The sequence below is a fragment of the Chlamydotis macqueenii genome, chromosome 3 (assembly GCF_036417535.1).
Source record: "Chlamydotis macqueenii isolate bChlMac1 chromosome 3, bChlMac1.mat, whole genome shotgun sequence".
Classification (NCBI taxonomy): Eukaryota; Metazoa; Chordata; class Aves; order Otidiformes; family Otididae; genus Chlamydotis; species Chlamydotis macqueenii.
Window position 1 is genome coordinate 125,630,929 of NC_141558.1, and position 17,268 is coordinate 125,648,196.

Below are 17,268 nucleotides of genomic sequence, written 5' to 3' on the forward strand. Positions count from 1 at the left end.
AGAAGGTATATCGCAAAATAAATGAGCAAATTGCATCATTAAAAATCACCCACATGATTTTTCATGTGTGAAAAGTGCAGTTTGTGACTATATTTCCCTTGGGGTTACGTAGCGAGTGTGGGTTCTGCTGTGGGTGCACACACAACTCTGCTCTACCTGCCTTTCGAATTAAGAAAGAAATTTTGGGTTTGGAGAGATCTGCTACTATAGGTAAGCTTTAACACCCTGAATCTGATGTTCTCTCTGACAGAGGTTGCTGTCTATCACATCTTCTGGTGCTGAAAGCATTTTCTAGAAATTTATTTCTCTTATCTTCAACCCATACATGACCTTAGCTGCCCTCAAAATCGGTATGAATTTCACCCAGCACCCATTACTTCTAAAGCAAATGAAAATGTATTAAGCCTGACCTCAACCAGCTTCTTTTTTTTGTTGATATTGTTCTTTTGCAGTTTCTCAGGTTGAGGAGCAGCTCTGCTAACTGGTGGCCTGAAACAAATATTTAAAAAATAAGAGAATAAACATGTTTGAAAGCAAAATAAAACCTTTAGAACCATAGCATATGTTTTGTACGTGAAGAGGAAATGGCCAGTTGCGACTATGAGCTCAGTGCCTAGGAGTTTTTAACAGCTGTACAATAAACTGACTGAAATCATAGGCATTTTGATGGAAAGAGCAGAAACAACATTGATGTACATTTTGTGGATGAGTGGCAGAACAGACCACCTTACACCATTAAAAAAAAAAAAAAAAAAAAAGACATAGTGATTTAAATCCATGGGAAAATCCTTGAATCCTAAATTACAGCAAGTTGTTGCTTTCAGAAGTTACCTAAAGGATGTTCTACAGCTGGCAGCTGACCTCTCCCCAACCTCGCTTCTTCTGAGACAACCCATCACAAAACCTTGACACGACTTTATCAAAATCTTCTCAAAATCATGTTACAGATTAAATGATTGCGTCTTAAAATGTACAAGTGAATTTAACAGAGACTAAGGCCAGCAAAGTGTTTTTATATAATTACATTTGCTAAATGTAGCTAAAAAGATGAATGTAGAACACAGACTGAAAGAAAATTTGATTCATACAAATGGTCTTTAAAGACAGATAGCCTTTACTGCTACTACCGATCCTTCTGAGAGAAAAAAAAAAAAAGGCTCAAACCTAAGAGGAGCAGAGGGAGTTCAGCCTCTAGAAGCTCATGACCTTACCAAATCAAATGCCTGCTGCGCAGGCTCCGCTTTACATGACCACTGTGTTAATTTAAGCATAATGATTCTCCTTTTCTGTTAGCAGAAATTCATGAGGGCTAATTCTAAACCTCTTAACGGCAGAACAGCGCCATAAAAATTGCACTGGATTACTGGAGCAATCAGCCAGTAGAAATCTGGCCTGCACTCTTTATCATGTTTGATCATCTTGTACTTAGAAAGTAGATCTTGCTAGAAAGTTGGGATATAAGTGGTGGTGGCAACAGAATAAAACCAGATATTATGGTTAAATGCTTGCTCCAAAACATCACTTGATGGCTTAATAACACAAACCCCACCCCACTACATGCCTTTGAACTCCAGTTGCAGGTTCTGGAGACGGGGTTAAACAACAGCGGGGTTCCGCAAGGAAAAAACCAAAGTGCCTGGCCTCGCTATATTTAATAAACACTCAAATTTGGAAAGCATTTCCACAGTTTAAGAGTTAAAAAATGTGCAACTTTGATAGAAGTTATATATGCTGTGAAAATTAGATTGTTCTTATTCTTGTATATTAATTCTCATTTTGCAAAAACTAATTGCAGAAGAATTAAATCCCTTTTGCTTAGAGGGAGCTGCTGCTTCTGGAACGGTATTTTTATGGAAGGTATTAAAGGCAACAACCGACAACACGCACAGTGAGAACATTTACTGCTACACAGCTCCAATACTTACTGCAGGAGCCAGTGGCATGAAAATCTGAGCTCTAACAAGGACAGAACAAAGCTGGAGGTGAACAAACTAACCCACTTCTCAAGCAAACAAGCAAACTCACTAAGTACTACCAAAGTACATTAGCAGGTGATCTTGTGACATTAAAAGAGCGAAAGAGTTACCTTGATCCCCTTGTAAGCAGCAAACAAAGCCAAGTAAGAAACTTAATACAGTTTAGGTGTACTTCTGACCACTTTTACTCATGCACAAGCATTTTTAGAGTTGATCAGTCATTCCTTTGTGGCACAAAACATGCTATTCAAGCATGCCAGCAAGAACTAAAACAGAAATTAAAGAGTGCACCAGTCTACAAATGGGGAAACATCGTGCCCTGGCACTCCCGGGTGTGCTCTGAACTAGAGATCCTACAGGACAGAGGGAAAGAAGGAAGCTACATCCATGCTTCCCAGACACTTTACAGTGAAGGAGAACAGGATTCCACGTGTTTGGTTATTTTCAGGTGCCTGATGGGGATGGAAACTGGTAGAGACATAACAGCCTCATAAGCACTGCTGAGAATTTCGCACAATGGATGCTTGTTTTCTATCCTAGCTCAGCCTGCAATTTAGCCGCAGAATTGTTTGTTGGGAGGCCAACTTACTTACGGGGACAGCTTGTACTTTTTTGTTCGCTGGGAAACAAGTACCTTTATTTTCTCTGAAAGTGGTCAGTCAAGTCACGTTACATAACCATCACTGGTAATTGGACCGAATAGCAGCGCAATCACCAGTAGAGAAGGGCTGGAGGAAATTATTACAAAACTTAATTCTCTTACAAAATAAAATCATTACGTGATGCTAGAACAGCAAAAGCCATTTCAGCCCAGCTTTACCAGGGCCTTTGAATCAGCACTTACAAAAATAATAATTTTCTTGTATGCTTCCTGCTCTTTTTTCTGTTTTAGTGTAATTTAAAAATGGATCATTTTTACATTTATTTACCTAGGAATATCAGTTAAAGTTTATGACAAGAGCAAGCCAAAATCGTTTATGAAAGCAAGAGAACACTACCACTATGACATGACCGAGAATCACTAGACCATAAGCATGAGATTTAATTTAGAAACACACATACCCGCGCACACTTTTATATATATCTATTCACAGTACACACAAACACACACATTGTGTGCATTCATATATACATGTACATGTATATATAGAGATGTATGCATTCATTGCCTTATCATCATCGTAATAAAAGAAACGTAAAGCAGCAGCAAATTTTTAACATTTCAGAAGTCATTTCATTTCACTACACCTAATTTATTTTGATACATAAGACGGCAGTGTCAAGACAAGAAATTTGCACTCTAGAAAATTACACGTATTTACCCTTTTTGACCTAGGCAATCTGCATTGTACATTCACAGCAATCTGTGCTTTTTCTGTGCTGTGTGTGGTTAGTACTTACTTGACAATTCCCTGCCTCCAAAGGAAAGCAAGTTAAAACATAATACAAGCATTAATGGTTTCTTCCCAGTAACTGAAAATAAATGTGCTTATATTACGTTATGGGATGAACGAGTTCCAGGAAAGCTAAGACACAGTCAGACATTAGAGGGCTTTCAGTTCTTTAGATACTGTGAATACAGCAAATAAAATTCTCTTACTAATGATTATTGTGATGATATGCTTACACAAGTATGCACGGTTACAAATCAGTGAGCTAACTCCAGACTGGAACGGACAAAATCTCACCCCCTCTCTTTCTGGGTCTGCATGCAGAAGCGTAAAAAGGCACAAGAGACGAGTCATTCACCTTCACCTAACCAAGAAGGCTACCTGACATGGCCAAGACCAACAAGTAGGGTGAGGAGCCTGAATCACGGGTGGGGTGAACAGGCAGAATACCACACAGACATACTGAGAGCTGGGCCGGGCAGGAAGAGGGAACGGGGCTTTGGAGGAGTGGGGTACCTTGCGGGAGGAAAGACATCTGATCTTAGAGCAGGGCCTAAGTAAGGGGTCAAAAAAGTTAGATGCATTTAGACAGAAAATAAAGGAGAAAAAAAGCAGACCAAAATTCTATAGGCCAGGGATGACCAACTCATGTTTTTAGAGCACACAGTGTAATTGCTCTCTGATGAGACACACAGTCTACACCACTACAAATATTCTGTTCTGAGGCCAGTAGGAACAGAGCTGGATCTTCAGAAACAGCGTCACATGAAAGCAACAAACAATGAGGTTTGGACCAGGGACAGATGGACAAAAATACTCTGACACTGAGGAGGGACCAGGCTGGGCCCAGCAGAAGCGGGCAGAGAAGTTGAAGAGAGCCCAACGTGTGCATTTAGATGGCTGCTAACTGGAGAGGGAACACACTTGGTTGCTACACAAAAATAAAAATGCTCAGGATTGCTCCCAATAAGATAAAGCAAGGTTCAAAGAGAGGTAAGACTATGCACTACTGGTAGGTTTGTTTGGATTAGAGCATTAAAAATTCAAGATTTTAAAAAATGGACTGTCCATTTCAGAAAAAACACAAAAGCAGCTTTTAAGTACGCTTCCTCTAGCTGAGAGGAGGGGGACTCTCAAGTGCCCTAGAACTGCTGCAAAACCCCTAGAGCTTTAAGAAGTGACTAAAAGAGTTTGTGAATACTAAACCCTTGAATTTTCCCATCCAAACATACACAGGAGTTTTACATGCAACTTTTCCTGCTGTTACTTTTCCCTTACTTTTTGTAGACAACACAAGACAACAACAATGTGTGTATTCAATGGCATTCCACTCTAACACAGTGGATCAAAGCACTGCTGAAACCAAACTAGAGGGAAACATCTATTGTAAACTAAATTATTTTTTACAAGTGTAGCACCAAAAAAAAGCCTTAGTATGGTTACAATAGTTATGATTTCATGTGTATGCTGATGCACTCTTTAAAAATAAAAAAAAAAAAAAAAAAAGAAAAGGTATTGCAGAACATGGTGAAGATAGCCATTTCATACTTTGTCAGGGAAGCTAATAACTGCATTCACATGTCATTCTACTTCAGTCTCCAAACGTGAAACAAGCAGAAAAGCAGATTAATAAGAAGGATAATCAGTTCAGAATGAAATCTGAAGGCCTTTATTAACAAGTTTATCGTTCTAAACACCTTGTAAAGCTGGGAAACTACAGAACTATTGTAAAGAGGCTGGCCCTATCGCGTAGGGACCTGTCATACATAACACACTGGACAGACAGGGTTGTCTGAAAGATCCCTCAGCCCTCTTGGCCAAAAGCAGCTTCAAGGAACACACTATAACATGTTTTAGGCAAAATCTAAATTTCTGTCTTTGAACACCTCAGGTAACGAGACTTCAGGAGAACTCTCCCCATGGACTGCCAAGGCCGGAGGTAAAACCTAATAGGCAGATAAGTAGCCTCCTTCCCCTGCATAACAAAACATATCAAAACCAATGATTCTTCTATCCTTCCCGGACTACAACCTACACAACAGCCCTCAAAAAAAAGCGGAATATTTCGCATCAACCTCAGTGCAGAGCGTGCTCAAGTTCAGCGAGAGAAACACTGGTAACACGTTGTGCATTGTGCCAGTACTGGCATCCCTCAGCTCCACACCAAGTGTCACACACAGGAAAAATCCCTTTGGGCCAGCTTTGTGCCGACCTGTGGGAGAAGGGAGATTGAATCTGAGTTCAGCAGGTTGGCAGGGACTGTAAAAGTACCAGTCACAGTGTGTTCAAAGCCTTGGGGATAGCTGTGACGGAACCTGCATGCTGCCATAATGCCACTTGACATAATGCTGTTGAGAAACTAAAAGTGAATATTCCGAAGGATGCTACTCAAACAGTAGGCTTCTGCTGAAATAAGCCCGGAGCTATTTTCCACACCCCAGAGATGTGTTTTTCCAGATGCGTTTGGAATAGTTCCCACCTACACGTAAATACACCACAGATTCACATTCAAAGCTTTTACGCTGCACCCCCAGAAGTGTGCATGTAAAAGTGCATGAATAAATTTTGTAACCATATGTCTAATGATTCACTTTACGGGACAAAGCTTGCACTCACCACTTGTGGAGGCTAGTCTGAAAGATTATATAATGCAGCTCATGCTGTTTTAAAGAAATAAATCATTAAAAGAATAATATTTGAAGAGTGAAAATATAGCTTCTTAACCTTCTTTAACCTCCCGTCTTTATCAGAACATATGGTTACAAATTATGCATAATAACACAACTGAGAACAGGCTCCGAGACAGATAACTCAGTGAGACAAGCCAGGATGTTAAGAAAACAGAAAAGTAGACAAACATGCCAGCGGTGCTTTTTGTTTTCTACACATTCAACCTGCTTTAAAGGGTTTTCCATCACCAGGTATATTAAAAGAACTTTTGGTTTATGTAGAGTCATGCAAACCAAACTAAACGGAAGCTGCAAACGTAGGATATACGTTAGTGGTTAGTAGAATGCAAGATGCAAATATATCTTTGCCTTTCATATTAGTAACATAAATACAGTCCTCACGCAAGCTTGGTTTACTTATAGGAATTCTTTGCCAGTTAAAATGGTCCCAGTTCAAAAGTTTGCCCTGCTCTGAAACGAAGCACAATTCCTACGTAACACACAGTATAGCTTACAATTGTCTTGGATCGTTTGGGACAGTCCCACCAGTGACCAAGTGGTCCCGCGGTGTGGGAGCACTGCTCTTGGAGCCCCCACACCGCGAGACTGCTCCTGCGGCGCCTCTCATTGGCACCCCCCTTCTGCGTCATACAGGCAGAACGAAGAAGAGGGCGCCAATCAGAGGAGCAAAAAAGGAAGAGGAAAATAAGGGTGGGTGGGGAGGGCAGGAGGGCAGACATGGAAAGGGAGAAGAAAAACAAGAAGGTTGGGGAGAGGAGAGAGAAACAACAATCAATCATCTTAATTGAATGCACCAACCAATACAACCGCGAGACATTTAAAAACTGTCCCTCAGGCTCAGCTCTCCTGTTATGTTTCCACCCTAAAGCTGTAACTGCTAACAGAGACAGTAAATCTTGGGTCTCCCACAATCCTTGAAGTAAAATCTATCACGTAACTTATATGTTCCTCCAAGACATTTGCAGAGTCATCATTATTTTCGTTATGCAGATAAATGGAAAAGTACATTGGATAAAGGGCTTTAGTTTTCTTTTCTAAGGAAAAACCTTAATATTATCCCCAAGTCGTTTGTGAAGTGTCGACTCCTTTCCAGAAGGGTGGTGTTTCCCCCCTCGTAACCTGGCACTGCCTGTATCGGCCCTCAGCTGTATACTTGCAATTGTTCAGGAGGCGCATCGCAGCTCCTGAGATCAAACTACTCTGAACTGTACAATGATTCGTTACTTTTAGACAGATAACACACACTGAGTTTTTCAGATTCACCCCTCTTAATATCACAGAAGCAGAGAGTCCTGCAAGCTTATTCTAGCAAACACAAAGGTTAAAAAGATAAAAATGCAGTATAATAAAGAGGAAAATAAAAGAGCCATCTTCTTGAACCAAAACTGTCTCCCAGGTGTCACATAGTACCTTTGAAGCCAATTTGTATTATAGAGGCAGAGAAACAGCTTGTTCAGCAACAATTCACATTCTGAATATTATTATTTTAAAGAAACAAACATAGTGAGTTCAAAGTCCTTGCCCTTAAGAAACAGCTCAGAGCAACAGTCCTAGCTATTCCATTCCTCTCTCTTGCTTAAGGTGGAAGCTTGTTTTCCTCTCTTTTTTTTTCTTTTCTTAATTTAAACTTTGTTTAATTCTGGGTTGCTATGCACTACACCTATGAATAAATCACAATTTTTCCTTTTGCAGACACACAGTGAAAATACAGGAAGGGAGACATTTCTTCTTCTTAGATCCTCACTGCATTTTGCAGTGAAGTGGACCAGCAGTTTTTCAGGTCTTGTGATTAACTCACTGCTTCTAACTTAAATGGCCTTCCAGCTTGTAACATAGTTTTCAACATTTACACAGTACAGATAAATCCTTCTCAAGGTTTTCACAGTATGCACATCCCCTCAGATGCACAGCCTTCAGGGTCTTCATAGAGACATAAGGCACAATTACAAAGAAGACGGATCTGGGATTTGGAGTATTTTCTCCAGTCTTCCCCCTCAAAAGACTACCAGGTTTTCCCACGTACCTGCCTGAAAGAGAATGGAATACATCCTCTTGGTTCCCTTCCTCATACCTGAAGGGACTGGGAGAGGCTGCTTCAGCTGTGCCTTTTGCAGAAAATGTAAAGCTTTGCGAACTGGCTTCAATATTACTTGTTGCCATAGCACTCAGCCCTGCACACAGAGATATCAAGACTCCACATCCTGAAGACCCGCTGATTTAGGACACTGACACTTAAGTCCTCGTAAGCTTTTAATTTTGTCTGGCTTGATCAACTGTCATTTGGACCCTTGTAGGTGCAAGGAAAAGTCAGCCCTGTGCTTTCAGAAAGCTTTTAGAACACGGCCAGACAAATCTTTCATTAGCTGTTATGTTCTTTTGTATTGCCAGAAAAGACGAAATCTGGCACAGCTATGAAGCCTGCTTCATAATTCAGATATCTTATGAGAGAAGTCAGCTTTACCTTGAAGCACTCATAATTGGGAGTGCTAAGATTCCGCATAAATCGTGCGCATACTGATACAACTGTGGCCAAAAATTGATGTCTTTGACAACCGCAGTAGCCAGCACACTAATGTCATTTCACTGCATCCAAAATCCAGTACCTTTCACAGCTTAAGGCCCTAGCCCAGCACAACAGCTTCAGAAACTGAAGTTTCGCCTACATTTCACCACAAAGTTTCTGCTTCTAAATGTTTGACTATAAATTCTGGTAATTTATATTAATTCAGTGAAGACAAGGAAGTGACTATTTATTTGTCTAACAAGCTATCTATGAAAAGTACGGGATCTGTTGACAAATTTGTCAGAACACAGATTCCAAATACCAAAGATGTGATTATACTGAAGTAGCTTGTAATTGAAAGAAGACATATAAAAAAATATGAAGACTAGCTGTGACCCTTTAGCAGAAAAGATGGAAAGGACAGTTACAAGGGTTTATTTTTCAGCTGTTTTAAAATGAAGTACAGAACTGAGAAAGTAAGAAGAAAAAAAAAAGATATGGAGAATGTTAAAACCTTCCTTTTTGCTCTCGTCAGTCTAAAACTTGTTACGGGATAGATTATCCTTCAGATAGGCTACAGCATGCTATTTTCTTGTACAGTCATTACAAAGAGACTATGATGGAAACTGGAGGCAATCTCAGTGCAGGGGAAGTGTCTACCTGTTTAGTCAGGCCTCCCACCTATAAACAGGGTGGGTAGCGTGGAAACACTTGGGCTTACTAGAGGAGCTTCCAGCTTCACTGCTGCTGTGTAGCGTTGGACAGCACAAACAGGAAAGTCTGCTTCTTTTGTCTTGTGATGCGCTGCTTTGCAGGTACTATCTGTTGTGTTAAAAAGGCTGAAAAAGGCAAACTGCCCATTAATTTCAGGGGGTGTCTTCCATCACAGCAACACAGCAGATTCAGAAGAATCAAGCTTATGCAGTGTAGGACTGAACGTGGACAGACTCAAGAGTCAGGAAGCCTGAAGAGCAGACAGATAACTGCTCTGAGAAGCAGGGTAATTGCATGTAACCATGGAGACGTTTCAGAGAAGGAAAGCTTCCCAGGGTCCCAAAGGGACTGTGGTGATTTTCACTCCTGGACTGAAAATAGCGCTGAAAAGCTGCAGAAGAGACCGATGCTTATGCTCATATTGTTTGTAATTCACTAGTACAAACCAATTGTAAGCCCAGCTTAATCGGTCAATTAAACTCACTCTGCAGTTGCTTTTGCATCATCAAAGCAGAACGAAGCAGCTGGAAGGTACAAGGGTTTCTGGTGTAAAACATCTGGCCATTGTACCACTGGCACTTGTTATTTCATGTGTAATAGCCATTTAACAGTATTCACCCAAAAAAAAAAATTTTTTTTTCCTTTTTAAACTCAATCTCAAAACATTCATGTTTGCTAGACAATACGTTGTCTTTTTATAGAAAAAAAATGGAGGAACAAAGACTTTGTATGAGTAAATGAGAAAATGGGAAGATATATCCTTAAAAGAAGGGGAAAAGAAATTGTTATGGTCCAACATTTCATTGAAAAAAAATCACTAATCCTCCTGCTACATATCTTTGTTAAAATGTTGTGGTGAAAAAAAATAAAAGGGGGGCAACATTTTTCCTCTCATCTTTCACATCCAATGTTTGTTCTCCTATTCAAATATCAAGTGCAAAATTTTTAATTATTACTTTCTGTCCGTGATGTTCAGCACTGCATTCTCAGCGAGCTTTAGAAACATAAACCAATTTATTTTTCAAAGGTCTGCATGAGATTAGAAAGTATTACTAACTCCATTTTCTATCTTGCAAATCAGGACACCAAGGAAATTTAAAGCAAACAAATCTCAAAAGTTGCCTTTTGACTACTTTTCACTAGTCAATTAACAGAACCTTAGACCTTAATTTGTTCAATGTAATTATGTGTTACATGTTTGTTCAAAGAACTGCTTAAATGATCTCCACTTGCAGCTGTGCGCATGCAGTTTTTCTGCAAATTCAGCCTTGCATCTCTCAGCTGACAGCAGGATACGAGGTATACAGAGTTAGAGGCTGCCTGTAAACGTATTTTATTTGCCAGTCGTCACCAAGAAGGTCTGATGACAGCAGGAAGAGCAAGAAGGCAGCTCTCCACAGCGCTCTCTTCTTACCATCCCAGCCTCTTTTCTATGCACAGCCCTCATCTTTTGCAACCACTGCAGCAGGAACCCTAGAGTGCCTCAGCAATTCCTTCTGCACCTTCTGTGTTCCCCGAGGACTATGTATCCCGTTCTCTAACTAAGGCAGGATCCCTGCGGGGCGAGTAACGTGCCATCACACTACTGGTATGGTTACTAGTTGTAGGTAGTAACGGAGGGGAAACAACTAAGCTCAAATTCTGCGGGTTAACCCACAGCAGTTCTTTCTGTCAGTGCCCAGCAGTGGGCAAAAGCAAGAAAACTCATTATAAAAGCATGACCACGTGTAAAAAGAAGTTCTATCAAAAGAGGCTGCATGGATTCACAACTGAGTCATCGACTGGATTCACAGGTGTAGATTTACTGTTCCAGATTACAGAGCGGAGTGTACTTTACTGGTTACAAATACTCCTATTCTGTCCCGGTCAGAGTTTTTACTCACCCACTCCCCCTAGTTCTGTGTTTCACTGGACCTCACCCTCTACGCTTAGCTCTTCTTTACTATCCTCTCCACTACTGTTCTCCTTTCCAGCTTATTTTTTTTCACAATAATTCAGCCTAAGGCCAACGTGCGCCATGGGAAATCTCAGCAGTAACACAACCTCACACAATTATAAGTAACTGAAAAATCTTTCAATGAAAAGATCACCAAAAACCTTAACTACGAAGTATTTACAAGCTCACCCTATCACAAACGCCTGCTACAGACATATGCAAAGCTACACATACTAATTAGGAAAGAATAGAACTGCTTATATGAACAGCAGAAGAGAACACAGCACTCGGGCGTTTTACTAAGATATACATATTTTTCTTCATCGCATTAACACGTTATACTCCATGAACACTAGTCAAAACGTTATCTTGTGAATTTTAAAATGCCTGTCTTATTTCTAAGGACTAATTTTAGTTGAATGAAAAGAGATTCAAAAGAATGCAATGCACATTTGGAAATGAATGCCTTCGCGTGACATACCTCTCTTCTACTGAAACTTCCTTCAGCTGTTGATGTGGTTTTGTCCCTTCCATTTCTCGGATGCTTACTGCATAGATCTTCGTGGTATAGTCAATTGCTTTTTCTCTTGCAACATCACTATCATAACCTTAGAAAAATAAAGCAAAATAAAACAAACTACCCTTGTTTCATAGTGGAAGAGTAGAAAACAAGATGATCTGCACCAATAAAAGGAAGGAAGCAAATCCTACCAAGCTCTCCCTACACTGAATGTTAGCACATGATTTTCTGGCTCACTTCAAGTTAAATGCGTCTCTGAGTCTCTGTGGAATGCAGACTAAATTAAAGACATGTTTTATACAGTCCTTTTTACCTCCATCTTCTTCTGCATCTGTGTCTGATTCTTCACTATCAACCAGCTTACTCTCCTGAATGCCCAAAAATTCTCTGGTCCAGATCATCAAAGCTGTATCAGCACCACCTACAGTCAGCAGCACAGAATCATTGTGTAACCACCGAACGTTGGTTACCTGCGCGCTGTGACCCACATACTTCTTGAACTTTGCATGCTGGCCCTGTAGCACAAAGAATTCACATATTAGCAGTCTGACATATTGCAAGTACTGACTTCCTTAATTCTTTTTCTTGCACAGTTTCTAATCACAGAAATAAATACACTTCTTACCTTCACTGGATACGAAAAAAGCTTCACAAAACCAAAATCATCTCCTGTAGCTAATAGCGTTCCATCTTTTGTAAGAGTAGCTGCATTGACGACGGTGACATCGCTGTGCATGGGCCAAATTCCTTCACAAGTAGGACCAAGAACACATGTCCAGGTGTCCCACTCAATCTTCTCTATCTGCAATCAAAAGTTCCCCAAAATAAGTCATCTTAATATATACTCAATACACAGATTTAATGTGTATAGTTTTTCTAGGTTTGATATTAATTTTTTTAGCGTTTCTAGAAAATATTCACTCTGTCCAGCTAGTTAATACAAATCGCGTATCTTCATCAAAAGGCTTAAAACTTCAAACATTCCTGCTTTCCCAAGGCAGAGCATGATTTCGATACAAATCTTCTTAAAGATTTTTCCAAGGTGCTAAACATGGTCAGCTTTGTAGAATTACGTATCACAAATAACCAACATCATTAAAAGCCAGGTCGTGCTGTTGGTTTGTAACCCGTACGCACCCTGGTTACACAGAAAACAGGCGATTGTTCAGGAAAGGCAATAATGGGAAATGACTGCTATTAAACAGACAAAAACAGATTTAGAGATACAAACAGAAACTGGAAAGTTCTACCAGTTCTTACAAAGCAAGTTCTTACAAACGCTAGGAAAGACATAATAATAACAACATAAATAATTCTAATTCTAACCACTGTAAATATAGTATTTTAAAAGGAAAAAATATGCCATTTGAAGACAAAATATGCTAATTTTCAACTGTCCAGAAAAATAACTTTCACAGTAAAGAAAAATCCAGTAAGCATAACTCGTACCTCAGCAATTCTTATAATATGCCTTTTCCCCCTTGGTGCTTCAAAAAATAGTTGTTCTTTGGCACCAGAATTGACTTGCAATAACTTTCCTGGATATGAAATAAGAGTTTATTATGAATCTTATTAATTATTATGAATATTATGAACTTTATTTTGATTGAATGGAAAGATTTCTGGGAGTAAGCCACGAAATGATCCTCCAGAGAGTTACTCATAGCAAAAGTAAACCAGGTGCTTAGAATCACTCTCATAAAACTCCTATACTTCTGATTCACTGCAGAAATAACATTTTAAACACCATCCAACATCCTTAAAAAATTACTGTCTTGCAGCAAATCGCTTTCTTCTGATAAGAAGTATGTTGCTTGTGTTTTCATCATCATGATAATGGAAAGTAAAAAGTGTATGCTATTAACTTTCATAACAATTTTGCAAGACAGCTTTGCCAAAAGTTAAAAACATTGTAATCTCCTGTCCATTTTGCACTGCCTAACTGGCATATAGCCCGCTACACGCCAACCTGCCCTTGAATATGAAGTTTCCCATACCCGTACAAACACTGCGATATTAGGAAGATAATCCTGTATGCAATTGACAATACGTTAGCAAGTATTTGTGCGTGAAGAAGCAAAAACGCTTTCAAATTCAGTTTTAAGATATTTCCAACGTAAAAAAAAATTAAACGATTTTTCAGTTTTCTTACACTTCGTGTCTGTACATGTAATACTCCCAAGAAGTGGCTACTACAGATAGACAGGAATTATCACACAGATCACTAACATTATGTGTACACCTACGAGCAGTCAGATTATCAGGGTTGTGAGCAGGCCCACAGCGCCAGCTCAGCTGCAGCACGGCTTACTGGCTCGGGAACGGTGCCCAGACCTGGACGGGTTCTGAAAGGAGTTTAACTCCCATTGTTATCAGTGAGCTTGCACCACATTTTGGGACTAGTGCAACAGGGGAAGCAGGGCTCAGACACACAGGTGGTTCCACACAGAATCATATTAAGTCCAGGAAGGCTTATTTGCCAAGCTCATTATCAATCCTGCTAGACTTAATTATTTGTGACAATAAGGCTCTAACTTCATTGCCGTGATTGCCACATAATGCCCAGCAGAGAAGAAAGGAAATTGGACGTAAAAGGTGGAAAAGAAAAACGTGCCACACACTACAAGACTAGAAAAAGAACAGGGCAAAGAAAAGCAATATTTTGTTTGTAAAGGGACATTTTAGTCATACATTGTGCAGTGCAGGACCATGTACTCCAGTACAAATGCTACGAGTGAGGATGAATTCCACCAACAAATGCAATTGCACTGAACCCATATGGCACTTGATGTTGAAAAATCATTTGCATTAGTAGTTACAGTTTGACTAGTAACTGGAATGAGAACAGTTTTCTGATATTCTGTTTTACAGGCATTTTAAATTTGTATCTCTGGTCAAACACTTTACCTCTTGAGTCCCAGTCAATGTGCGTGATATAGCTAGATGCACCTTTACAAATGCCAACTCTTTTGCTGGTAAGCACATTGTAAATATCTACAAAGTTATCATGGGAAGCCACAGCCAGGTACTTTCCTGATTCTGTAAAGAAGAGACACGGAGGTTATTAAAAGCGTACATGTCATACTTATTATTGTTATGCATTTCTACTGCTCTAGTGCATCCGAAGGCACTAGGCTGCACACAACCATATAGAATTCAAAAGTATTTAAATGTATGGAGCACATATAAAGCCAGCCTGCCTTCTGAACGCTCAGCGTTATGTCTAGAGAAAAACAAACTCCAAGGTAAACACTGCGCTTTCACTTTATCATCTGATTATACCTCGTGAAAACTTTATATCTGAGATCATTTCCTTTCTGTGGTGAAAAGAGACCATATCTTCAACAGTGTCAGCATTTACCACCAGAAAACTCCCATCATTCAACCCCACGGCCAAGGCTTTCCCATCGGGAGAAAAGGCACAGCATCGTCCCCCTACAAAAGGAAATGGGAAAGAGCATCTTAAAGTTTAGAATGTGTGATTGAGAAAACCATCAGTAAACTGCAACTGAAAGGTTTTTTACATCAAGTATATACATTTAAAATAAATTTATTTATTATGTGATAAGAGGGCTATGATTAATGTTTTACTGAATGGGAAGGTATCCTCTTGAGGAATAAGGCTGTTCTTGAGTTGACAATGGTGATTTCATCAAGTCTTGAAATAGGTTTAGGTGCAAATGCCACCTTCCAACTACGTTCTAAACACACCAGTGATAGAAAAAAACAAACAAACAAAACAAACCAAAACCACGCAGAAAGGCAATCCTGATGGAAAATTGAAAGACTCATTACAGGCAGCATAACTACATGTCTTTCAGGAGTACTACACTTGAAGGCTTCTTCGTTATGACTGAATAGTGGTTACTTTCAGGAGGAGCATGTTTAAAACAGAGAGGTACTGCACTTCCTCCACTTACTTTTCACCTCAACATTATTTATGACCATACTCTCTCATACAGCTATCCTCATCCATCCCTGAGTTCACCTCTCCAAAATATTTAACTTTGTTTTCCCTCAGCCTGTTAGAGCTCCTGTGCTGCGGATGTCACTGAAAATGAAGGATAAAATGAGTAACACCATAAAATTTCCTGAAGGATATGAATAAGTAAATGAAATAAGGTGATTTTGAGAAGGCAGCATTTCAACATAGCTCATCTACTTTTATACAGAAGAGAGGGCAGGAAAACTGTTCATTTTCAGAGAAGTTGGTGTAACAGGTAAAGTTCATATGGCCACTGAAGGCTGATTGTGCTTAATATTCAGAAAATTTTACTTTTGTACTTATAAGGAAACTTTTTAACATCAGCAAGAAATATGCTGGCCTTATGCAGTCTTTGGAAGGAAAGTGATTCTGAGGTCAACTCATTCTCCTTAGAATAAGGGGAAAATAGATTAAGGTTCATTTTATTATTATTCATTACAATAGATTATAATCCTCCTCCTTTCTACCCTTTTCATTGACCTGACACATGCCAAAGACAATTTACTTCCTATGCTTCCAATTTCTTAATGACTGTGTCCTCTTCCTACCTAATTAATGCCTGCGATATGCACTGAAAGCAAAGATGGAGCCGTTACAGAAATAGAATAGCATAATTACTGTATATGTACTGTGTATGGCCAAATGAGAGCTACCTTTTTTGAGTTTCCTCACTGCCAGCATGCGGTGCTGGGATGAGAGTTCCCAGATCCGTAGTGTTTTATCATCACTCACTGTTGCACAGACAGGTAAGAGAGGATGAGCTGCCAAGCCCCAGACTTCTCCTTCCATATGTCCCTAAAGGAAATAATTTAATATAAGAGAAAATAACACATTTGAGTTTATGTAATATGTTGTAGCACTTGCCCTGCCTCCTTTTGCAAGTCTCAGGCAACACGGCTTTCACCATCTCCTGTCAAAAATTTTCCAACATTCAAAGAGACCTGAATGTCTGGTCTGTTTCCTCTGGTAACCACTATCACACTAGCTGTAAATCCTGCTCTTCCAATGCTCTCTCTTCCAGACTTGAAATGAAATTACGTCCCAAACAGGACTTTATCCTGAAATCCTAATATGGGCTAATCTGTCTTAAAGGTTTATGTAAGTTTTTAGGTCCCAGAGAACTTGTTTGCCCAACGTACACATACTTAGTTCTTTTAACCTTTCCTCAGAACTCAGTTTCCCAAGTTTTTTTATCACTCTTCCTGCTTTTTCTAGATTTGCAACTTGCACACAGCTTGCGAGCACTGCATTTCAAGGTTAAATAGTTTCTTACTATTCTCAATCTGGATTTCAGCTTGGTAACTGGCATTTTTGTTGAGATGGAAAAATACTATTAAAAGAAAGAGGGGAGGAACTGTCATGACATCTTGATTACACCTTATGTATTTTCTGGTTTGGCACAAGTTGATGCACATAAGCATGTAATTAAGATGGATGACAATTATAACACTTCTTTCTATAAGAAAGCTCACAGCAACTGGGAAATTTTAAAGGCAATTTTACTATCTTGTAGCCTTAGTATTCATGTGAAGGGAACTATAGAAAGCTGTCAT

General features: G+C 39.5%; 1 protein-coding gene across 2 annotated transcripts in view; it reads right to left on the minus strand.

The window, feature by feature from the left end:
* The window catches only part of EML6 (EMAP like 6), a 107,559-nt gene that overhangs the window by 13,839 nt on the left and 76,452 nt on the right, over nt 1-17,268 (minus strand). For both annotated transcript variants that reach the window (XM_086743741.1, XM_086743740.1), the window contains exons 21-28: nt 16,369-16,510; nt 15,013-15,165; nt 14,638-14,769; nt 13,180-13,268; nt 12,356-12,532; nt 12,044-12,245; nt 11,692-11,818; nt 411-489 (exon numbers count right to left, since the gene is read on the minus strand). In XM_086743741.1, coding sequence (XP_086599867.1) covers nt 411-489; nt 11,692-11,818; nt 12,044-12,245; nt 12,356-12,532; nt 13,180-13,268; nt 14,638-14,769; nt 15,013-15,165; nt 16,369-16,510 — 1,101 coding nt within the window. The remainder of the gene's footprint in view (nt 1-410; nt 490-11,691; nt 11,819-12,043; nt 12,246-12,355; nt 12,533-13,179; nt 13,269-14,637; nt 14,770-15,012; nt 15,166-16,368; nt 16,511-17,268) is intronic.